This window comes from Diadema antillarum, unplaced genomic scaffold (assembly GCF_040938485.1).
Source record: "Diadema antillarum isolate AM-2024a unplaced genomic scaffold, OU_Dant_1.0 scf00000008, whole genome shotgun sequence".
Lineage (NCBI taxonomy): Eukaryota > Metazoa > Echinodermata > Echinoidea > Diadematoida > Diadematidae > Diadema > Diadema antillarum.
Window position 1 is genome coordinate 2,479,625 of NW_027270897.1, and position 26,509 is coordinate 2,506,133.

At 37.3% G+C, this 26,509-nt stretch overlaps 1 protein-coding gene across 4 annotated transcripts; it reads left to right on the plus strand.

The window, feature by feature from the left end:
• Positions 1-25,263, plus strand: LOC139718835 (uncharacterized). Of its 4 annotated transcripts, none has more exons than XM_071630302.1 (10): positions 1-220; positions 1,178-1,499; positions 4,174-4,392; positions 11,015-11,092; positions 12,618-12,899; positions 14,755-14,976; positions 16,713-16,778; positions 16,965-17,030; positions 20,790-20,898; positions 21,755-25,263. In XM_071630302.1, the coding sequence occupies exons 2-10, from the start codon at positions 1,478-1,480 to the stop codon at positions 22,890-22,892; spliced, it is 2,202 nt and encodes a 733-aa protein (XP_071486403.1). In that variant the 5' UTR covers positions 1-220; positions 1,178-1,477; the 3' UTR covers positions 22,893-25,263. The 4 variants fall into 4 exon arrangements, with proteins under 4 accessions (XP_071486403.1, XP_071486411.1, XP_071486416.1 ...); XM_071630310.1 differs by having other exon boundaries at positions 21,758-25,263; XM_071630315.1 differs by lacking the exon at positions 16,965-17,030.
• The last annotated feature ends 1,246 nt before the right edge of the window (positions 25,264-26,509 follow it).

The window sequence follows — 26,509 nt, forward strand, 5'->3', positions numbered from 1 at the left end:
GCTTACCAAGTAGCTATTTTTTTTTCCTGTAGAAGCCCTAGCTTGAATAGAATTTTGTGTCGTGGCTTTGCCAATTATAAGTCAGTGTTCGACCAATTTCTGACTAACATTTGGGTTTTCACGATGGAGAAACGGATAACTTTTTTAGCCTGGTTGTGTGTTGGTGTCGTTCTTCCCAATTCACTCCCCACACTTTCTACCAAGGAAGCTCACAAGACTTGTAAGTACTTTTTTTTTCTTTTTTCTTTTGTCTACTACTCCATTATATTGTCAGGTACTTTTTCTTTTGTAAAGGAGTGAGCAGAATTCAAAGATAATATCATTTGATTTTATTTACAAAAATTTAGACCGTCATTGTAAAAGCAAAGAAAGAAACAAAGAAACAAACAATTACGAATTTCAAATTTGATATTCCCAGGCCACTTCCGCCCTACAGCAATTCAACTTAGAAAAAAAAAGAACCCTACACTTTTGATGTTATGGGTCTTGCAGACAGGCGTGCTCTGATTCATTTGCGCGTTAGACAAAAGTCCCTTAAGCGTTATGTCAGCAACCCTATGGGGTTAAATTCAGTTGCAATAAGCCCAAACTCGGTAGGATCATTTCATTTATAAAGATGTCAAACGTGTCAAATATCAAAGCTACGTCTACTTTGTAAGTCTCCTTACGGTATTTTAAAACACTTTTTTGTAATACAGTAGGGATAGGAAGCTGAGGAAAAACTACTTATCAAAAAAATTGAGCATTTTTTTATGTCTATTATCCTCTTTGTTCCCAACGTTTCTTTTCCGCACGTTTTCGTATAACATAAGACATTAGAGTTGACTGATATGTTGGTCGTCTGCATGTTACCTGGACGTAGAAGAATTAATCCATTTAGATAACGTGCTACTGAGATATTAAGAGTCCTTATGCTCCATTATTAGACAATGGCTTTACTGCAAAGTATTTAGAAAGAAACTAGTGTGAGAAAATTGTGATTTTTATTTCTGTCATGTTGACAGGGTAGCGACATTTCCAAGGATCGAATATCATTTAATGTCCCTTGCTGTTTTTTATTCATTCAAACATAACTCGCTTAATGATAATAATAATGATAATGATAATAATAATAATAATAATAATAATAATAATAATAGTTATAAATACACTTCTTCGTGTCTCAAATTCCTTCCAGACTTCTTTCTTAACTGTTCGGGGACGCCACTACAGCCAGAGATACTGTGTGATGTAGATTGCCTCACCAACGACGATAGCTGGGTTTTCCAGGCACCTCGTGGACATCGAATACGGTCTGAAATTATGTTTGTCAACCACACAGTGATTGGATTTGAAGTTCTGGACGAAGTAGCGAACAAATCGTTTCTGAGTGTGATCATAAAATCCAAATCCATCCATGGCAAATCCCTCACATTATCCCTGACCCATCAAGTAGAGCTACGGATAACATATATATGTCGACCCAGTGAAGTTCAAAATGAGCGTGAAATGTTACGAGGGTAAGTGGTTATGCCTTCAGTATTACCATGGATAAGCCGTACCAACTTTCTTTCTTTCGTGACAGTATGCATGAAGATTTGACAACAAAATTTTCAAAGGACAATTTAGATAATGAAATCGTAAGATCCAATTTTTTATTTTACCTTATGAAGATTAGAGATTCTTAAAGTATGCCTTGCTTTTTTAGATAAAGACTTGAAAAAGACCCAAATAGATATAGTTAAAAAAAAGATAAAAATAAAGGTAAAGTCCATAACGTTATATCATTATAGACTTACCCGATACACAGTTACGTTGTCTTGAATTAAGAGTACTGCATCAATGTCATCTTTACGTTTGTGATTTTTGACCAACATTGTCATCGAATTTCGGCGGAAAATCTAGCCTGTAGAATTGCTGTTTTTAAAAACAAAGGAGAAATTTGGAAGGTAAGTGTATTAACAGGTGGGCTTTCATCTTCGTTAAAAGTTCGTGGAACAGTCAGAAGGTTTCATTATTCTTCATAGCGACATTACAAAAATTAATGGTCACATTAATATAGACTTATGTTATTTCTATTTCTCACAGTCTCCTAAATTGTCATTACATTCCAGGTCGATTTTTTGTATAAATGTATTAACACAAAGAAAAAGTAATATTCAAAATTTGCACTAAAAGTAGAAAAGCGATCAACAGCCTTTGAATATAATATTTTGCAAGATTCACTAAACTGCTAACCGTTGACAAGTCTTACCATTTGAATGCTGAGAAAAAACATATATGGACAGTTTTTTTTCCATATTGAAGTGAAAGTGAAAGTTAAGCGAAAATTAAGTTCACCTGTTCATGCAAAACGTGACCATGTATCTCAAAACTAGCAAAAAGTTGCAAGATATGTTTTTTTTTTTTTTTTAGTTTAGAGCAGATCCTGAAAGAACAGACTCTAATCTTTGAAGTGATGTAAAACTCAACTCAAATAGACTCTCCTAACTTATCTAAATATTGGAAAGAAAACACACACTTGGGAAAAGTGTTAACTGAGAAAAGAGGCTCTGAAGTACAGGGTCTATTCAAGCGCTTAATCTCTACCAAGCCGTGCTAGCTGTGTGATGAAATCGAGAAAAAAAAAAAACTAGGATATAAACCTCCGGAACGACAGCAATGAAGTGATTATCAGATTAAGCTGAAATTAAGCATGATTTATTAACACATTCTGTCTAGGATTAATGCCAACTTTAATGCAGCAGTATAATCTTTTTTTCAGGTTTTTACAGTTGAAAGCGAAGAGCATTTATAGGGTTTTTAAAAAAAGAAAAAAAAAAGGACTCTATTAAGAGACACCTAATTACACTATTCTACCAACAACAAAAAAAATGTTCGAGAAAAACTGGTCAAAACATAATTTCCTAGTCGTTCTTTTTTATATATTAAGCTTTAGCATACTGAAGAAGAAGTTTTGCTCTTTCAGAAAATATGAAAAACTCAAGCATGTCAAAATAAGCTGGGTTGACCCATTCAGTCCTCACACAAAATCAGTGCTTGCAACATTTTGTTGGTTTTATGATGCACGGTCACAAATGCACACACACACACACACACACACACACACACACACAAACACACACATGCACACACAATATCATTCTGCCGGCTTTTTTTTGGTAACCCCCAGGCAGAAAATCTGTCATGCTGTCAGAAACATTTGGTTTCCAGTCAAATTCATGAAATTCACGTAAAGGCAATGAAGAAAAAAATATTTTGTTAAGAACTGATATTTATGTATATGTATGGCTTCATCAACGTATGTATATTAATATACATGTACATGTATGCTCATGTACAATGTTAATACAGAAACCAATAAATGAATAAATCGAATCAAATTCTTTTCCTCGAAATGTTTTCATTGCAACTGATTGAAAATTGCCCTACAACGACGTAAATAAGCACTGAATTGATCAGTGTTTTAGTGTAGCCGTGATTAAAGAAAAAAAAATTGGCGTATAAACTCGAGCAGGATTCGAACCTATGACCTCCTGATCTCCGGAGAGGTGTCATCTCCACTAGACCACCTAGACCCCCGAGTGTTGGTTCTAATCCTTCTTATCATGGCTATTTCTTAAACACTGATCAATGCAGTGCTTATTTACGTCGATGTAGGGCAACTTGTCAATCAGTGGCAATTTGGTTTGCAATTGATTCTCTAATGCAATACAATGCACAAACCTAAAAAAAAAATAAACAAAAAATAAAATAAAAGTCCCGCGGCCTGATGTTGGAGTTATTCCAATAACGTGCCTTTGAGAACAGAGCATAAGCTTGAGGTATTAAAGTATGAAGAGCCCTTAAAACACTCTAAATGTCACCCATGCTTATTCCAAAGAAGCCGGCTTTTATTCACTTTCCTTCTCTTGATTTATAAAGTGAACTGTGTATAAAACTACAAATCAATCAGTGGTTTGACGCCTTTATAAATGCATTGTAGAGTGTTGTAACTAAGTGTGTCAAGTCTAAAGCTAATGTGGCAGTTAAAAACCTGTTAAAGGGTGACGGGATTGAGGTGGAAAATTGTTTTGACTATTAAAAAGCTTATTCGTCAAATCACACATGAACATAGGGAAATAATACATAAATCACATATATGTAAAACTATATTATTTGCCATAATAGCTAATTGGTTTCTTCCTCATCAAGAAAATTCATCAGTGAAACTGGTTAATGGACGTTCGCCGCATGACGGGTTTGTGGTCTTTGAAACAAACACATTATATGTGTGCCCTGAGGGATTTGATGATAGAGCTGCTGATTCGGTTTGCGGAAGTCTCGGCTTTCCAACCGTGGAGGAATACTTGAATCAGACATTGCCCGGCACTGTGACAATAAACGGGTTTATTCAGTTACGATGTGGTGAAGGTGAGTACATAATCATAAACATTATTGACTTACATGTATGACCCAGACTTTGCTACGACCGACATGTTGTGCTTTATTTGTTTTGTTTCATTAAAGTTTTTTTTTGTCATTAGTTTGCAGTGAAAAAAAAATGGCAGCCCTCCTTCGGATCGGTCCTCAGAGCTAGCTAGCTCTAGAATGCAGATTTATGGAATTAAAGATTTTTTTTTTAAACTAACCATTTTCCAAGCAGTTCACGAGTACAATTAAACAGACAAGAAGAAACACCTTCATTTCTATTATGATCTTTGCAGAGTGTTGGCGTGTTTGTGCCAGGACACTATAAATTGAAGCAGATACTGCAGTTCTTTATCATTCTTGCATTTTGCTTTTGTCCAAACAAAGCAATCCATTCCCAACTAGAGAGGGGCCGTCAAAGGCGGCAGACCCACGCCTAAGTACAAAGTCGGGGTAAACATAATGTGCATTCGGTCATCTACCAGAATTCGGCCACTTAATTGCCAGTGTGCTTTATCACCAGCCAGTGAGTTCTACCAAAGATCGTACACTGAAGTGTACGATCTTTGGTTCTACAGTCACATCACACGCAAATCACATCATTACACATACGGTATTAACACTCATTCACGTACAGGAAAGTCCTTAAGTCTCCTCCAAAAATCCATCGAAAATCCCAAATTCCACCGTCAAAAGTGCAGAATCGGAACTTTTCCAAGCGCGCGCGAATTAAGTCCAGTTTTAAGAGTATTGTCTACGCGACGGGTCGCGGAAAAAGCGCTAAAAATCGAGAAATACGCCGTTTTCTTGCGGGATATTTTGATTATAGCAAGCCGAGAGTGTGATGATATCAAAGGTCGTATGAGTGTACGATCTTTGATGGTATCCACAAAAGCAAAAAAGAAAAACAAAATTTACGTACCCCCTAGGCAATTACCCCTATGATTAGTGTCTACGGGAATTATTCAATGCAAGGGTTGAATGCAAATGTCTACTGCACCAGTATTCGGCCACCAACGAGCGCCGCAACGTCCCCGGTGCAATTTTGCACCAACAGTGTAGAGCGCGATGCATTTTCAGCGGCCTTGCACACGCATTGACATTGAGCACGCATATCGTGCAGTGTGACTGCGACCGAGCAAAATGCTCCTCCAACGAAAAAAACAATCAATGTTAATTTGAAAAATCATCAAATATCAAAGGTCGTATGAGTGTACAATCTTTGATGGTATCAACAAAAGCAAAAAAGAAAAACAAAATTTACGTACCCCCTAGGCAATTACCCCTATGATTAGTGTCTACGGGAATTATTCAATGCAAGGGTTGAATGCAAATGTCTACTGCACCAGTATTCGGCCACCAACGAGCGCCGCAACGTCCCCGGTGCAATTTTGCACCAACAGTGTAGAGCGCGATGCATTTTCAGCGGCCTTGCACACGCATTGACATTGAGCACGCATATCGTGCAGTGTGACTGCGACCGAGCAAAATGCTCCTCCAACGAAAAAAACAATCAATGTTAATTTGAAAAATCATCAAATATCAAAGGTCGTATGAGTGTACGATCTTTGATGGTATCCACAAAAGCAAAAAAGAAAAACAAAATTTACGTACCCCCTAGGCAATTACCCCTATGATTAGTGTCTACGGGAATTATTCAATGCAAGGGTTGAATGCAAATGTCTACTGCACCAGTATTCGGCCACCAACGAGCGCCGCAACGTCCCCGGTGCAATTTTGCACCAACAGTGTAGAGCGCGATGCATTTTCAGCGGCCTTGCACACGCATTGACATTGAGCACGCATATCGTGCATTGTGACTGCGACCGAGCAAAATGCTCCTCCAACGAAAAAAACAATCAATGTTAATTTGAAAAATCATCAAAATACGGGCCAGTTTGTGATGACGGAGAACGAACTTTCATAAATCTAGAAGGACATAGTCCCTCAAATAGGCCTAAACGTAAATTTCGGAATTCTTACGAACATTTGAGCAGCGAAGTCGGATCGTTGGGGAGTTTATGTTTTCGTATGGTAGCGGAAAATCGCAAAGTGAGAAACGGGAAATTTTCGGAATGGTCACTATACCATGGGGTCAAAACTTCAAGGTCACACAGAATTTGCAAGGGTCAACCGATTATCACCAAAATCTAATCGATTCTTTCCTGTCATTATCCAAACATTCCCTGAACATTTCGTGCAAATCCGTTTACCCGTTCTCTTGTTATCTTGTACACAAACAAACAAACAAACAAACAAACAAACAAACATACAAACAAACAAACAAACAAACAAACAAAAAACAAACAAACAAAACAAACAAACAAACAAACAAACAAACAAACAAACATACGGAACCCTTTACATAACCCCCTGCCGATTTTCATCGGCGTGGGTAAAAAGTCCAAATCCCCAAGTTGCGTAATATATAATGGACATCGATGTTTGAAGCATTATCGTGCAATTAAAGAATTCCGTTGTATTTCATGTATTTCTGTGACGCCCCGAATTCACTTCAGCTAACTTGCGTCGATTCAAATTTGATGTATCCCACTCTCGTAAGAAATATCCGTCGAATATTGCTAGTAATACATGTGATTCCTCATATTATCAAACTGTAATACCGTTAAAACACTGACGTTTTTACAAATGAAAAACAAATATCACAATTTGAATCCTTAACTCAATGGATTCTTTCTTTACGATTTTTGTTCATTATTTAAAGTGGGGTTCCCACTGTCACGATTAGCGCCACGATTGATATCGTGGTCTTAATCGTGAAGTGATCGTGGTGATCTTATCAGATCGTATTAGATTGTATCATATCTTGAGGTCAATCATGGCCACTGCGTTAATCGTAGACAATTTTTGAACCGTCCAACATTTTTCTACGATTAACACAATTGATTTTTGATCGTGATCATCGCATCAGATTGTCTTGGATCGTATCAAAACGCAGCAAGTCTTATCTAATCGTGCTTCTTAATCGTGTTGATCGGGATCGACTTTTTACTCTTTTACTCGCAAATCGTATATATGTGACAGTGCACCTCAAAACAAACAAAAAGTCGCCAGACATGAATTTTTAGTTAAGACCATATTCTAAAAGAACAGACTTTAAGCTTTAAAATGATGTATAACTCAAATCAAATGGACTCTCCTAACCTATCTAAACATTGGAGAGAAAGCACAACCTCAGAAAAAGTGTGAACTGAGAAAAGAGGCTCTCAAGTACAGTGTCTATTCAAGCGCTTAATCTTTACCAAACCGTGCTGGCTGTGCGATGAATGGGACAAAAAAACATGAAGTAAACCACTGGAGTAACAACAATGAAGGGATTATCAGATTAAACTGAAATTAAGCATGCCTCATTAACACATTCTGTCCATAATTAATGCCAACTTTCAAAGCAGTAGCACTATCCTTTCAAAAGTCATTAGAGTTGAAAGTGAAGAGTGTGGACAAGGTTTTTCAGAAATGAAAAAGGGATTCTGAAGACACACCTAATGACACTATTCTATCAAAAATGTTCGAGATAAACTGCTAAAAAACACACTTCCTGCCCGTTTTATGACACCAAATTTTAGCATAATGTAAAAGACGACCTGCTCTTTCAGAAAATATGAAAAAGTCAAGTTCGGCTAGGTTGACCCATTTCACTTGTTTTCAGTCCTCACGCAAAATCAGTGTGTGCGACTTTATGTTCGTTTTGAGGTGCACGGTCACATATTTTGTATTCCGCGAGGTTGAATAAGGGAGGGGTGGCACAATTAAATGTAAAAAAAGCAACACCACTGAAACATCCACCAGAAGCATAATGTTCCAAATACCCCACAAAGTAACTTTTGTGACTTTTGAAAAGTGACCATTATCGTGGATGTAAGGTCACTTGTGTAAAGACCACTGTCATTATTTTTCATATAGAAGTTAGTCAATAAATGTAGCAATACCCCTGCGAATAATTTTGCTGAAGACTTTTTTTTTTTTAAAAAGTGACATTATTTTAGGGGAGTTTCATTTCTGTTGTGTGTGTATGTCGGTTTTCTTATACATTGTTGAATAAAACAATAAATCAAGCCAAACAAACCAAACTTTCAATACCACATGAGATAACGACATTTTGAAATAAAAATGCCTATGATACATACTATGCGAATATGAAATCAAACACACAAGCAATTGCAATCAGTTCGGCCAACTTTCTTATATTGAGCGTATAACACATAAAATGCTAGCATTCAAAAAGAGCCTATCCTCTTTTTTTAGCATCAATTTCATCATATTTTCTTCATGTATTTCAAAGAAAGGTGAAAACATTTGTCTTGATCCTCTTTTCCTTAGAAGATGGGGCAATGATCTGATCTTGTGTATTCGTTTGTTTGTTCGTGTGTTTGCTTTTTTTTGGGGGGGGATGAGCACGTTAATTCAATATTCTAATAATTTCTTTAGGTTAAATTAGAGGAGGGGTTGTGGCTGGCCTAGGTGATGCTTTCTATCTGATGATAATGTAATCGTCATTCGCAGTACTGCAAAGGTCACGTTCTCATCATTCTCAACCTGTCAACCCTTGCCATCAGCAATGGTTGTGGATAGTAAACTTAATCACTCTGCAGAAGTAGAGGAAACAATGAAATCCATCGTCAGCCGGACTATAATATTCCCATTCGGGTCCAATCGCACCTTAAATGGGGGTCACTTTTGATCCCGATCGTGAAAAATATCGTATCTTATCTCAACAGCCCGCATTGGTTCGCGGTATTCGTATTGGAATGTATCAGAACGTAGCTGCACGCACCAAATCGGGGATCCCGATCGTAATGATAGTGGTAGATTGGAACAAATCATGGACTCAATCGGGACAATCCTATCGGATCGTATTTGAACTGAAGACCAGATTGTGACAGATCGTATTGCTTGAAGTAGACCAATCGTGACCATATCGCATCCAAGCGAAGCAACACGTATTGGCTCGCATAACCTTGTATCCAAACGTGAAATTTCAGACGAGTTCAACGAAACTTCTACGATCAGTTACGAATGTCCAATCGTGGCGTTCGCAATAGATCGTACGATAGTGGGAACCCCGCTTTAAGATAAACTACTCTAACTATATTTAATTAAAACTGTAGTCACAACGACTGAAAATGATCTGTCTCCATCAATGCTCCATCTTGGTAAGGTGTTCATTCATCTTTGCTTATGTAAATAATATGGTTAGTTTGGCCCCATAATAACATTTCGTACCTTTCGGGATTGATGCAAATATCCTATTTTTTCTTTTCAGAGAAATTCGGATATTCCTATACGAATACATCAAATTCTGAACTATTCAAAAGCAATAAAGAACTGAAGTGTAGAAAATAAACATTTGATATTTCGAGAACTAGTTACATGCAGTTCAGTTCTTCATATTCTTATTGTGATGAACAGAACATTCGTGTACATGGCATGTCGGTAATTGCACCAATGTCAACCAAATTTCGTAGGACTAATTTCAAATTTTGCAATACTTATATAAGAAATACAACTGCGCGTGTCAGCTCTATCATACATCTTTTTCCCACTGCATTTTATCCAGTATTGCAAAATCTACATTTTGAAAGCACAATCCTGGGAGATGGATGATTATTATGCTGTAGTATCACTTGAACTTGTATTTTTGTTTTCTTTCTTTTTTGTAGTTTTGTTATGTTCTGTTTAGTCTTCACAACAGCGTACATTCATTTGCAGGTTGTACGAAAAGCAAAACAAATGTAAACAAACAAAGATTTAATTCTTACATGAAAAGTGTGAAATTGTCCATATTTCTTGTCCATATTCGTCTCACAGCTTGAGCGAGGATATGACGCAGTGAATTCACAAGCAAATGTTGACATAATTACAGTGTATTTCATTGAAATCGGACATTATCGAGAGCTGCACAATATATCCTCTCCCAAGTATATAAAAACTGTCCTAAATGTCCATAGACACAATCTCTCTCTCTCTCTCTCTCTCTCACTTCGGTAATGAAATAAGTCTCCGTAAAGTATGTTGATTAATCTTCAATGTTCTTGTTGTAGCTAAATCGAAGGGCTTAAAGGAAACCAAAACCCAAAGAGAAATATGGATTGAGTAAAAGCAGCAACACTAGTAGAACACATCAGCGAAAGTTTGAGGAAAATCGTAAAATCGTTGCAAAAGTTACGAATTTTTTTGGTGTTGGTGGTTTTGGTGTTGAAACCGCTGGATGAGGAGACTACTAGAGGTCATGACGTCATGTGGACAACAATTCAAAGAAAATATAAATGGAATTCCACAAAAATTAATCTTTCATGAAAATTACACTTTTCATCAAAGTGATATTGACATAATATGTTAAGGCTATAATGGAAATTATTCCTCCTACTTTCGTATATAACGGTACTCTTTCATTATGCTGGTCTCCTCATCCAGTGGTACCAACACCAAAGCTTTACAAATTCATAACTTCTGCATCAGTTGTCCGATTTTCCTCAAACTTTTACCGATGTGTTCTACTAACATGACTAATTTTGCTGTGTTCACTCAATCCACATTTCTCTTTGGGTTTTTTGCTCCCTGAATGAAACATAATTTTGTATTACTATTCGATATCAATTGATAGCTAACAAGTTCCTCGAGGAGTGCTCATTGACAACCATCGGATGTCCCTCGAACCAAGTTGTTAGACTGAAATGCCGAGGTGAGAATTTGCATGAACACTATGGTTTATATCGGGAGAGTTTGGAGTTTTATGACACGGCTTATCTAGCGACGTGTCTAGATCAATGTCTGGAAGCACAATTATTATTAGCATATTATAATGCCTCTTTCGGGTTAAATAGATATTTCCATTCTCAAGTTCGGATTCTTTGGTTCTCAGAAAAGAGGTATTTGGAAGTGTTTATTGAAACCTTACGAATTACATACAGTCAAAGATAAATTTGATACTTTAGAATTATCATGAAGAATGAATATTGTTTGCATTACAGTATGACTCTAGCTGTAATTTTGGGCACAATTTAAATGTAGCTTTCAAGCCATTAACATGATGTAGTGGATCCCCTTTTGCTCCGCTCAGTAAAGTGTGTGAGGGGGTCAATATCCTGAATACCGAAATTTAGTAAAGGCAGAGGGTTTGGAAGCCAGACGAAAATTGCCGCGCATTTGGCCCAGTTTGCGTTTACACTGGGACCCCGTTTACAGTGCGAGGCTCGGCCGCGGCTCACGCTCTGGAGGTGGTCTCGGCCGCGGCCGAGCCGCGGCCGAGACCACCTCCAGAGCGTCCAGCGTCCAGCGTCCAGCGTCCACCTCCAGAGCCCGGCCTTTTCCCAGTGTAAACGCAAACTGGTCCAAATGCGCGACCAATCTTAGTCTGGCTTCCAAACCCTCTGCCCGTACTATTTCGTTATTGAGGATATTAACCCCATCAACGTCGAAAACTAGTAAAGTTTAAGGTGGCATTGTCCTGCAAAGGATTTTTCCCTCGGCAAAGGCCTTTGCCTGAACGGCGACTTCTTCGTCACGGAATCCAGTTGGCAAAGGGTCTGAAAACCAGACTTTACGAAATTGCGTTTGTTTACAAGCAGAGCGCCACTACGACAAAATAATGAAAGGTTTGAATTAAAAGCGTGGCCGAGCCCGGCAGTGTAAACGGACAAAATTGCGGGGCTCGGCCCCGCAATTGAGGCTGGGCTCGGCCGCGGCTCGGCCCAGCCCCGCACTGTCAACGGGGTCTGAGAAAAGGCCGGGCTCCACCACTTCCAGAGCGTGGCCAAATGCGCGGCCAATTTTGGCCTCGCATTTGGCCTTTTGCGCGTTTACACTGAAATGAAGGTGGGCTCGGCCGCGGCCGAGCCGCGGCCGACCCTCGCACTGTAAACGGGGTCATAGTCTTCATTCACAATGCGTAATGAACGTGTATGAGCGATATTATCAATAAAAAGAAAAGCTTAGCTTGATTTGCTTCCTGCCTTTATATCATACACATGCTTTTCCTGTGACTCAGACCCACATAATACTCAGAGGTACAACTGATCGGTTTCCGGTAAGCCCTGGAATATACATTCCGTCCGTTTACGTGACTTGGCAAATTTGGTGTTTCCCTACATAACTACTCCTTGTAATGTTTGAAAACATTCATAGTCATAATAGTTCATTCCTGGTAGTGTATCATCTCGCTTGTATGTTGTATCATCTCGCTTGTATGTTGTATCATGTCCATGTAGAACCTGCGTTTATTGGTTGCTACAAAGGTGCCGGACAAACACTCCAGTCTCTCTTTTCACTCAATGATGAAGTTCACGTTCATTCTGAAGACGAATGCATGTCTACCTGTCAACGAGTGTCCGGAGGCCAAGACGTTGCTGTCGTACATCGAAGGTCGTGTGTTTGTTTGCAATTAGAGGAATTTGAAAACTTTATTACTGGCGGAAGATATTCCCACCACTGGACCTGTCTCAGCCAGACACAACTTGATTCCGACCAAGTGTTCTTTACAGCATTTAATCGTGAGTTAAAAACTGTGACTTAGCAAGAAAATCCCGGCATGACTGTTCTCAGAACAAATTCCATGACTGTTTTAAAAGGCAAAGATGAGTGGACAGAAGGATCAAAATGATAACTCTGGTATCGGTTCTATGACTTTCAGAGCTATTATTCGCAATTGCCGTGAATGCTATAGATAAGAAATGCTATACAAGGGACACATTTGTGACTTTATAAATACCAATGAAGCAATCACATCTTCTCACTAACAACGCGGCAAATACTCTTATAACACGTCAATAACAATCAATATGAATAAAATCAATAATCAATAATAGGCACGAATAATTGAGGGTGTTGTTGGTTATTCCGAAGGTTCGCTATTTTGAAGGTTCGTTATTCCGAAGGGTCGTTAATCCGAAACACGCAAATTCCCTATACTTACAGGTTCGTTAATCCGAAAATGAAAAAGGGTTCGTTGATCCGAAAATTTGTGGCGTTATTCCGAAGGTTCGTTATTCCGAAGATTGGTTAATCCGAAAATGAAATTCGGAACAATGAACCTTCGGAATAACGAATCTTAGGAATAAAGAGCCTTCGAAATAACGAACCTTCGGAATAACGAGCTGTAACCATAATTGATAGTGACTGCAGAAACTTCTAGCATAATCATTCACGGGTTTGTTTGTTTGTTTTTTTTCTCAGAAGTAAAACGTTTACCCAAATAATTGTCGAAATCAGAGATGAGCAGGTGAAGAGTTTGTTCGCAAAAATCGATAAGTCCATACTTGCCAAATGGAGATATTTGCGATTAAAGGTCAAGAAAAATGAAGAGAATAATAAGAACATTTTCGCTTCTTTTGACCGTAACTTCAAAAATGTACCTTTACATGTAGTGACCAATACATCATTTAACCTTAACTAGGCCGGGCTATTTCGGTAGTTGATGGAGCCGGGGAGGGGGTGAGGGGCCTCCCAGGCCCCCCGCCAGATCTCGGCCGTCGACCGCGCGATCGTGACGAAAATTGGCACACACGTTGCCTATGATGTAATTTAAAATGCCTTGAAGTTAATTTTTCAAAAAATTATCATTTATGCTAAACTATGCTAATTAATGCATAATGATGCATGAAATCAGACTATTTGGTATAAATCGCAAAATAAAGCTCAAAACAGGCAAATTTTTTGTGTGCAGATATTCTTTCTAGTGTCCTTAGCAAATGTAGTAAAAAAGATTGTGATATCAGAAAGTATTTTACTGTTTTTTGAATTTCTTATGTATATCTTTGTTTTTTCGACTTTATGTTTTTCACTGTTTTTCGATGAAATTTGTCCGTGATATCGCTCCGAACAAGAAAATATTTTATTCATTGATTTTAATCAATAAAACCCCCAAATGATCATGCTTTTATGAAATTTGCCTGTAAGCACAGTTTGCATTGAAATTTTACACGAATTCACGTTTTTGAGCAATTTTTGGTCTGACATGCATGTACATATTTATGCGTAACTTCGGAACCGCGCGCCCGGGCGTCGCAAATTCGGTGTCAAAAGATGTGAGAGACTCGAAAGAAAAAAGTCATGAAACGTCGCGGCGCCCCCCCCCCCCCCCCCCGGCCTAGTTAGGGTTAAAAGGTATTATTAATTTTTGAACTTTATGACATAGACCGTACTTCAAAATCTTCAGAAATGGACTTATCGTTTTTTGCGAACAAACTCTTCAGATATCGTTGAACGATACCAACAGGGCAAACCAGACAACTCGTGAAAGATTACAAGTGAGTTATTTTGCAACTCCTCATCTTGGTATTTTCCCTTAAACATAATTCATGGGGTTTACGTGAAGATCAGCCGTTTTGTTTCTTCTTCTTCCTGCAGTGTCAGTCGGGTTCTGTAACCATCCAGGCAATGTGTCAAATGGTCAATGGAACTCCAACACCACTAACTTTGGCTCCGTAATAACTCTTAGTTGCGGCGAAGGTTATGTCATCAATGGTAACAAGACATTGCAGTGTGTATCTCTATCTGGAAAGTCGACCTACTTTCCTGTTTGGAACGATACAGTCCCATCTTGCCGGGCAATCAAAAACGAAATTCACGGTGGGTTGTAAAATCCTAAGAGCATGCCGTGAATATCTTTCTTTAATACCAACATGTATATTCATAAAACTCCACCTTTTAAAGTCATTCTCCCTCAATGCAATTTAGCACACGTATCTCTGTGGATGTATCTGAATGTAAATGATTGAATAAACAGAGTATTTCGTCGCTTTCATCAGTTTCATATTCTTGAAAGAGAAACTTTCTGAACGTATCCTGACGAATGCCATAGTAAATTAATGTTGGATCTTGAAGATGATACATGATGTATCAAATTATGGTATACCTCTCGAACCAGAAAAAAGTGATAGAAAACCCTATCTCCGCGAACGTTGCGTCAAGTTTGAGTTACAATACAAGGGCTAACTTTTCACTTCATACAACCACGACAGCAAGAGGAAACTCGATTCTAATCCCTACGCTTTTTTTTTTTTTGTCGAGCAGGACAATTGCATATCCTATTGGTTAAAGCAAGGAGGTTTTATACATGGAGTTCGTACTGGCTGTAATCATTCAAACAGTTGTCAGATTTCTATTCATGTACAAAAGAAATCCACAGGTGCACTTATGCTTTTGATGATCGATATTCCAAGCCGCCGTCTTGCTGAGCAATATGAAGATTCATTTTGAACGTTATCATAATGTCGACCATAATTATCTTGCTTATTTATTTATTAAATGAAATACAATTTGACTTAATAATAAAGCATGTAAAACAAAAGTCAATTCCGTTCAGAAATTTGCGCAAAAGTGTAAATCAGAGCTGTATTATGTAAACATGTTTAAAACTGTACCATCCTGGAAAACTAGTTTTATCACTTTTTGACTTAATTTCCCCAAATGAAACTAACAGGTACTAATCTTCAAGTATAATTCTTTATTGATAGATATATCAGATTAGTGGCCGCGTATGCCCAGTCGAGCAATTTTCATCTTCATTTCAGCATTTTCTTCTATTTCTGTTCACGTATCCTCGTGTCTATACCACCTTGCTTTTATAAGAAGGCTTAGCGAAAAGTAATTACCATCACAAAGACATATCTTCCTTTGAAAGTGGCTGGTGATTAGGCAATAGGCGTTTTCACATCAGCCCGATGTTTCGAAATAGCGCGCTATTTTCTGACTTGGGAAATTAACCCGATCTCGAAATAGCACGCTATTTGATAATGTGAACACAAATTAGCGCGCTAATTGATCGAAAAAATTTCTCGAGTCCGACTCGGGAAATTTCCGAAATAGCAGGATAATTAATGCGAACTAGCGCGCTATTTGATAATGTTCGGGCTGATGTGCATAGGAAATGAAATAGCGCGCTAATTTGCGATCGCGAAAAATATCTCGAGCTTGCATTTTTATCGGGCTGATGTGAAAACGCCTCTGATGGAGACACGAGTCAATTGTCTTCGTATCGGCGCGGCTGATCCTGTTTGGCACATGCTTCAAATATTTTTGAGCGGCGGCTGCGAACATAGATCAAAGGGGATAACTCTGTTGTCACTCCATCTCTTCAACCTCCTTGGTTAAAGGAAGCTCTTAATTCCCATGAAAAAGATAGAGGATACAGAAAAAAATATGAAGAAGGACGGGTGAAAGTATTTGACCCTGCATCACAAACCAACAAAACGTCGCAAGACAACACATCTATGTGACTTTTCCGTCAAACAAAATGCTATTCATTGACAGATCTTTTTTTCTTACAAACATAATTCGTATTTTGTTTGTTTGTTTGTTTACAGAAAATACACTTCAAGATGTTACACCCAGCACCAGCACTAGAAATAGTATAGACTACAGTAATAGCGGTGAGTAGTAATACGTTTAAAACCAGCCAAAATGTACACTGCACTCTGTGTTCCTGAATAGGATGCTAAGTGATAATGAAGCATCTGCAGTAAAAATAATGAAAACAATGATGATAACTTGAATATTGATGTAGGTGGGATCTTAGTACTTATACTGTCATATTTTCATTCTTTTATTTTCATAAGCTGCGGACAGCTATGCTTCTCAATGGCCAACTACAATGAAAGAAACAACCGTCGTGTCTCCTTCAGGTGATTAAATCTGGTGTCACCATGCATATGGTTGTCTTTTCTACATAGAATACAATTATGTTGCAACAGTCCTAGAGTGATACAAAGAGTGACAAATCACTCTTGTTGTCGTGTTTATGAAAAGTTAAGAGTGAGCCACGTATCTTTCACTTTGTGGCCTTTTTCGCATCGGTAGTGTTTGCGGAAATTGACTTTCTTTCCCTTTTAATGGTGAGGTATGCCATATTTCAAAGCAGCACGCACCATTTTAAAGAACCGACATTAATTTGTTTGCATTGCATTTAGCAGGCAATGATGTCAATGTTTCTGATTAAAAATCTCTAAGTTTAGAACATGTAAAGTCATCTCGTATGTTCTCAAGAGCATTTGTGACCATGCCTCACAATACGAACTAGAAGTCGCACCCCCTGATTTTACGTGAGGATTTAAAAAAGGTGAAATTGGTCAACCAAGTCAATCTCGACTTTTTCATCTTTTCTAAAAGAACTGTTCTTTATCCACATTTTTCCTAAGTTTTGGATGAAAAAATGAATGGGAAAGTGTGCTTGCAGCGGTATTTCTACAACTTTATTTCTAGGGCAGAATGATCAGGTACGCTATAGAGGCCCCTTTACAATCCTTTAAAATTCTTTACACACTATTCACTTTCTACTCTAATAACTTTTGAAAGGTTGATGATACTGCTTTGAACGTTTGCATTAATGATGGACAGAAAGTGCTAATAAAGTATGCTCAAAAATCAACTTATTATTTTTTTTTTGCCCCATTCATCGCACAGCTAGCACGATTTGGTAAGGAGTAATCGTTTGAATAGATCCTATACTTCAGAGGGCTTGTGCCGAAAGGGTGGGTTGGGTGGTGGCGCGTCGCGTTAATGGGAACACCACCCTTCGTCCAAAGCCCCCCCCCCCCCCCGGTTTTGCCGAAAGGGTGCGTTGGGAGCGTTGGATTGCGTCGCGTTGACTGGAACCCCACCCTTCGTCCAAAGCCCCCCCCCCCCCTCCCCGGTTTGGCCGAAAGGGTGCGTTGGTACTTTTTCTCTTTTTCTCATGTAACCCTATAAAGCCCAAGCTATTTTGATGTTATTGTTTGATGTTTCATCGTCTCATTTGGCACATGGGTAGAGCAACTCATAGTCTACATGACCGCATACTTGATTTTATTCATGGTGAGACATAGAGGGCGCTATTTACCAAAATATAAAGAAATAAATAGGAAATATGCTAAAAACATGATTTTTCTGTATAATTTCTTTATCCCCAGTATGTCTTATCATAGACCAATGTTTTTCATATTTGCCACAAATGATCAGCAAGTCAAAGCTCATTATTTTTTATGGTTGAAATTTCTCAAGGTCACTACATGGCGGCGCTATTCATAACAAAATTAAGAAATACATTATGAGACCTGTGATGTATTGTTAGGGATAGGTACATGCATAGTTATCATATTTCATATTCCAATAATATCGGAATTTTACGTTTGCAGATTGATAATGTGATAAACAAATGATATTAGAGGTATAACTTGGGTGGAGGAATCAAAATGACACAAAATAAAATGGCAATCTATGGAAAATACTGTTATTTTCAAGTATCTCCATTATAGCTACTGTTTTATGGCATTGTCACAGAAAAACAAAGGAAATAATAGGAAAAACATTTCAGGGCCATAATTACTTCACATTTTGCTCCTTCAGCAAATTTCAGCCAAGAAACGCCCATTTTATACATTACAATATGGTTAATTGGAATTGGAACAGAAAAATATGCAAAATCTGACTGACATGGTTGTCAGTTTTATTGTTGCCATGGCAACCAGCAATATCAAATATAGCTAAATTATATATCAAAATGTTCGGAATAAGATTCTTGGAAAAGTCACCAAATTTGTTAAAACTGGATTAAGGGTGAAGGAGTGGCGAATGAAAATCTGGTAGGGGGCACAATGTGCCCCCCCCCCCCTTGGGCTTTATAGGGTTAAAAGACGAGTTTTGAATTCATATTTAACCAACTGATATCAAACAACAAATAGCAATTAGACCAAACAGTAATTGGACGAAATGATGACAAGACCAACTGGTATATATTAGACCAACTGATATTAAACAGTCTATTAGACCAACTGGCTGTAGACCAAGTTGTAATAGAGTGTAAACCGATCCGGACGATAGCCTCTTTGAAATGGTTGTTTGAAGGTTAAATATAATTATATATGGCGACTTTCTGTTGGTTTTGCGATGCAGGGTCATATGTGACCCTGCATCACAAAACCAACAAAAGTCCTCAGACATGGATCACGGGGTCTATTCAAGCGCTGAATCTTTACCAATCCGTCCTACCTGTGTGATGAAAGGGACAAAATACGGGATGTAAACAACTGGAGCAACAACTATAGAGTAATCTATCGGATTTAGCTAAAATTGAGCATGTTCTACTAACACATTCTGTCAATGATTTATGCCAACTTTCAAAGCAGTAGCATTATCCTTCCAAAAACTATCAGACTTGAAAGTGAATAGTTTGCAAAGGATTTCAAGAAATGGAAGAGCCCTCTAAGACATACCTGATCATTCTGATCTCCCTAAAACAGGGTTGAAGAAAAACTGCTCAAAACACACTCTTTCAATCATGTTATGAGCCCAAACATAAGGATAATGTAGAAGAAGGATAGCTCTTTCAGAAAATATGAAAACCTCAAGACTGACTAGGTTGACCCATTTCGGCTTTTTTTTTTCCTCACGTAAAATGAAGGGGTGCGACTCTTTGTTCGTTTTTGATGCTCGGTCATATATATATATATATATATATGTGACCGTGCACCTCAAAACGAACATAAAGTCGCACACACTGATTTTGCGTGAGGACTGAAAATAAGTGAAATGGGTCAACCTAGGCGAACTTGACTTTTTCATATTTTCTGAAAGAGCGGGTCTTCTTTTACAGTATGCTAAAATTTGGTATCATAAATCGGGCAGGAAAGTATGTTTTTTAGCAGTTTATCTCGAACATTTTTGGTAGAATAGTGTGACTATATAGGTGTGTCTTTAGAATTCCTTTTTCATTTCTGAAAAACCTTGTCCACACTCTTCACTTTCAACTCTAATAACTTTTGAAGAGATAGTGCTACTGCTTTGAAATTTGGCATAGATTATGGACAGAATGTGTTAATGAGGCACGCCTAATTTCAGTTTAATTTGATAATCCCTTCATTGTTGTTACTCTGGTGGTTAACTTCCTGTTTTTTGTCCCATTCATCGCACAGCCAGCACGGTTTGGTAAAGATTAAGCGCTTAAATACACGCTGTACTTCAGAGCCTCCTTTCTCAGTTCACACTTTTCCTGAGTTTGTGTTTCTTTCCAATATTTAGATAGGTTAGGAGAGTCCATTTGATTTGGGTTATACATCATTTTAAAGCTTAAAGTCTGCTCTTTCAGAATATGGTCTTAACGAAAAATTCATGTCTGGCGACTTTTTGTTTGTTTTGAGGTGCAGGGTCATATATATATAAATATATATATATATATATATATATATATATATAAAAATATATACATACATATATATATATATATATATATATATATATATATATATATATCATATATACATTATGTACATAAATATACTGTATATGCATACTACTACGTAAAGGTTTAATTGTGTTCAGCTTTCTACCCAGTGTTGCAATGCAAGTATTAACAATTAGAGTGAACTACCATAAATTAAATTAACGAATTCTTGTTTAATTTTTTACAGATCCGGGGACGAATATTGCATTGACGTACACATTGAGCACCATCTTGTGTGTTGTTTTCATACTGCTCCTCATTTCGGTCCTGGTTTGGTGCAATCATCAACAGAAAAAGTGAGCCTTTAACTAAGTCTTGCGGGACAAAAACTGATTTATGAAAAATGTATTATGGTGTGTGTGTGTGTGTGTGTGTGTGTGTGTGTGTATTTGCAGGCGTAGAACTGTTTTTGCTATGGCTTTTCTCAAAAGCTGACGTTCCATCGTGCATTGTGCATGGTCAGAATGTTTTTGTTTTTTTTTTTTTGGGGGGGGGGGGGACTTTATACTTGACTGCAATGTCTACATCAACATTTTGTGTAATCTGACCATAAGACTCTTTGCAATCACACACGCATTTGTAAAATATGTATTCTATGTCAACATGGCAAATGTGTTGCCGATTTCTTTTAACGGTCCTCGCAAGTTTTTTGTACAGTCTGTCACGTAACTACATGACAGTGTTGCCAATGGAGGAAATAATCTTAGAGACACACACATGACAGAGAGAGAGAGAAAGAGAGAGAGAGAGAGAGAGAGAGAGAATTAATTCTTTAATACACGCGTATAGGCGTAGACAAGTAGAGGGTATTTAAGACATGAATTTCAAAATGTGTGTGTTTGTATTTCCATTATTGTGTTTCAACATTCTGGAAACACCGACTACTGATCTTCTTGAACATAGTACCTGAATAAGCACAAGAGAAAACAAGATGAGAGGGTAATATTTATTTATGAACTCTTTGATTTTGCTTTCTATCAAGACAAAGATGTCACTTTAGGTATTTTACTAAGTGGATTCATTTTGATTTTTACAACTACTGTAAATGCTAATGATTTTATTCTTGTGAACTCAGCAGCCTTTCCAAAAGTTTGTGATATCTGTCTGTTTTTTAATGTGAATTATCTCCTTATTTTCTTGTACTTTCACTAGAAGAGGAACAACGCAACCTGATAATCAGTCAAATGGTACCAGAATTAGCAGGCAATTGCCGGAACTGTCTACAAATTCTTCAAGTCAACCTGCGAGCAGAACAGAACATGTTGATTCATTGGCTTTTGGCAGTAGTAACGCCGGCACAGTGGGTCGTCCTTTGCATGAGCATGTGCTCCATAGCTTTAGTGAGCTCACAGCTCAGGAGAACTCGTGTGACATTTACCAAAACGCTGCAGAGGTAGGAAAGGGTATAGTCGAATCGACCAGAGTAGAACAAATCTCACTGTGTGCAGTTCCTGTAGAGAACAACGTTAAAACTGCTGCAATGAACACATCGTCCTGCCGCGAATACGATGGTCTTCAAGAAATATCAGTGGATCAAACATTGGATGGCTATGAAGACTGTGTATACGAGGATTTAAATCTTTTTAAAAACGATAAGAAAAGGGAAATTACTGATATTACTGCAAGGGCAGTTTGCTTGTTTGATGATAGCTGTTACAATTCTCTGAACTTTGGCCAGCAGTCAAATTGTGTTGGCACTCGAATACATGGCAGATCCAGCATGTATAATGAGCCTTTTCGTGGAGATAATGAGTACGATCACACCCATTGTGTATTACAGAGCAATAGAGTAGAGAGTCACATTTACACTCCTTCGTTAGCTTCCGGTTCACCATCCGACAAAAATGATAATTTGCCCCCTTCAACTATTGGTTCCCCTCCATTTGTGTCTTCTGAAAATGAGTTGTACTATCAGCTTAATCCTGAAGAACAGTACGACAACGAAACGAGCAGGGAGGCAGAGCTCTCTAACAGTTTCGAATCCTGCGAATTCAGTTCGCTTAAACCTAAAACGAATTCAGCTGCTGCTGTACACCCTGGATTGAGAAAAGATGGCAGGCTCCGCAAAGACAAGGACACCGTGAAACCAGATTTTCTGTCACCTAAACCCCAAACTTGTGATGATCTCTACGCAACAGTAAATAAAACAATTGGAAAATCTCCGGCAGCTCTACAAGCGTGTAACGCGCTGTATAGCAAGGTTGACAAAACTGGAGACCCTGTTAACTTTGAGCAGGAATCGGAAGAAGAACTCTACATGAATGTTACAACCTCAGAAATGAATGCGTGAAAAATAGTTGAGAAACTAAATCCAGATAATCTTCTGAGGCAGCACGGAAACATCACTTTTAAATTCGGGAGGACTCATCAGTGCATGCAGTCCTTGCTGGTTCAGGGTACATTTCACAAGTGACCTATACCTGTTATACATTTATGATATCAGTATTTGAAGAAATCTGACCTCTTATGATATGATCACAAACATTTCCTATCAATCCTGCGTCTTCATTAACTCTTTATGACGCCTGACAAAGTCGACTTCGCATATTCTGCTCAAACCCCAAAAGCCGCCCAAAACGATCGATTTAGTTTAATCACCAAATGCCACAGTGCGATGAAAGAGTTTATCGTCATTCTATTGCTGTCACATGTAGCTTTCATTTCATATGGCGATTGGCTATCAAGCGGTGTTCCCTACTGTAATTGTGAGTAACTTATAAGTTTCTTGCACTGTTTTGTGTGCAAAAGTCATGTCTTTACAGTGATGTAGCTACTGGTAATTTGAAAGAAAAAGGATCATGGTTTGTCATACAATTTACATCAAAGCAAAACTTAGCATTTTCTCTACAAGTTTGCTCATAACATTTCCAGGGTAACAAAAATATATATCTAATTTACATAGATTTGAAAAGCAGAATGTTTAACCAAAGCATGAATATGTTGCTGTCTGAGAATGATGTGGCAAACAAGGGGTTTACATCTTGGCACATAAAGAGTCAAAGGGGCACCGGTGTATGTTGTAATGACAACCAAAACGAAGGGCATGATGGGAAATCTGTTCGCTTTTTTATTGATAACATTAAAAAAGGAATTGCAATGTGATTCATTCACCAAATACTCAAATATGTAAACATTCCCGGGGAACTTGATTAATATGAAAATTTCTATGCACTAAATACGTTTATTAAGTGCCCGCAGTACAATAGTCATACATGATGATCAACCGTAAGAAAGTAATCAGCCTCATTGAATGATGTTGAGAAACTGCAAAGTATTTAATTAATATGTCAATTTCCTGTGACATCTGCTTGTTTATTTCATCATCACTCTAACCAATTGACGAGTATCGCAAAATGAATAAAGTTTTGAATAAAAGTGCTATACTGTTTATGCTACTTTTATCATCATTTCCGGACTATGGTATCGAGCTAGATTCATCACGTAAAATATAAAAACAAAAACAATAACAGCCAACCTTCAAGGAACTTTCTTCTTGTCAACCCACATTAATGACTCGTTCGTATCCATTTGCGCTTAATATGGAAGCTGCGACTTGATTTTGTACAGCAAAATTGAAATATGTCACCATGTGTTTGTGCTTTGTGTTTGTGCTTGTGTTGTACACCGATATATTTATGTCTAGATGATTGCTTTTTGATGTTATTTAGTCTTTTTGTCCACGAGGAGACTGCAATATACAAGCTTAGCTTTTTAGCATGTCTCCTCCATTTCCTGCAACTTTAGTTTCAATTCAATTTTCATTGTTTACTTTGCTTTTGTGATGCGTAGTATTGTCAACTTCACGTATTTTTCTTTGTTACTACATTGCATTGATGTTGTGTTATTTTGTGTATGAAAATGTTGTTGGAAATGAAATAAATGAAATGAAATGAAATGAAATGAAAAAAAAATAACGTCCCTGTTTAAAAGCTGACGCTTGTTAGGAGACGAGAGACTAGTGAAGACTAAAATAAGATAGCAACAGATTTAAAAAAAATGATGGCTTTTCAAAACCTACCACACTTGGGTATTACGTACATAAAATTCTTTTGAATTTCCGTAGCCATCTGTGTGGCTTAAGCTTACATTTGAGTAGCAAATGCTTGTGAATGTGAATCAATGTTTGAGATGATACGGTGAGGCCTTCAATGGAGAAAGTGTAAGATTGTTCAGTAATGTTATCAGTTGAAGTGCATACTTCAAGCAGTTATATGAGTCATTGAAGAAAGAATCGGACGTATGTCTGTGATTTGTTTCAGGTGAGACATCCATAAATGTTATAAATAAATCTTTACATCAGAGAAGAGTTATCTGTGCGTATTATGTACAAATTTAATTGTTTATAATTAAAGCCTTATGTTTTTAATGCGTAAATGGTAAATTAAGCAAGGAGGTGGATAGGTCTCTCCCATTTCCTTAGAATAAGTGTGCTAAGTGAAGTAAATATTTATGAATATTCAAAAGCGGTAAAATTAATCCTAGCCAAATACTTTATCAATGATGACGGCTTGCTTTTTATGGAAACAAACATGGAGGTCCAAATTCAAGAATATTTTTATGATGTTAAATATACTGTATGTTTTTGTCATTTGTTTTTACTTACATAATGACTTAGGACGCAGTGATTTAAAGTGTTTATGATAAGTGTGTTTCTGTTTGTGTGCCTGTGTATAATATTAGTCTGCTTGAATGTAAATTAAACACTACTTTTTATTTCAGATGTGAAAAACAGAATCAAGACGTCTTACAAAAGTCATGGATATAATGTGTCTGTATGTATTGTGTCTTTGTGTGTTGATGCTGTGTTCGTGTGCATGCAAATACACAGTCTAAATTCATTTTTTCATTACCACCATTCATGTTACACGTAGATGCAGTATTTGAGTACAAAACAAATAAGAACAATAATAGATACATTATTACATTATTGAACAATTGTGTGCCTTGTTAGATGTCACATACTTCGAAGACAAAACCGTTATAAACTGTTTCTCAAGGCTATATGTATGTATGTATGTATATATATATATATATATATATATACAATATGCATAAAATCCAATATACAGACATGCTATGAAACACTTTCTGCTTATCAATACGACATTAAGAATACATTAGACGCTGGGTAAACAAACTTGTATTTCCTGAACATTTGCAACAACATTATATCCCATTTAATCTATCTTTACCGCAGACAATGTTTCATACAAAATTTTTACACACTGTCTTCCTTAAAGGGATGTTACAGTCTCGGTTGAGATGGGGCTTCAGGTTTCCAACCTTTTTTGTGATCATTTTTTAAATAAATGAGAAACGTATCATGAAATATGAAAGAGTACATAAATCTACGAGGAATTCAAAGTTCATTTGATGAACATTGGTTTTGAAATGGTTGAGATATCCGAAACAATGTGATTCTAATTAAAGATGGGACTCATCTTTTATCAATTTGGCTTGTTTACTTTGTTTTTGGATATCTCAGTCATTTCAAAACTGATTTTGACCAAATAAACCTTCATTATTTGTCCCATTAGAATTATATGCTCTTTGACATTTCACAGAGTGGTTTCTAAACATCTCAAATATTTGAAACGTCAACAAGCTAAATCGTCAACCAATACTGTATCATCATTTTAAGGTGATTCCAGAATTTGAGATATTGGTGATATATTCTGTCGAATAACAAAGAAAATTATGACAGTGATAATTTCAATAATATATTCAAACCATTTTCTCGATATGTCACTAGTTTTATATGATGATCTTACAAAGGAAACTAGAGTGGTGCCTTTCGATTGTACATAATTATATATGTAAATATATCATATATATAATTACATATGTTTATATATATATATATATATATATGTGACCGTGCACCTCAAAACGAACATAAAGTCGCAC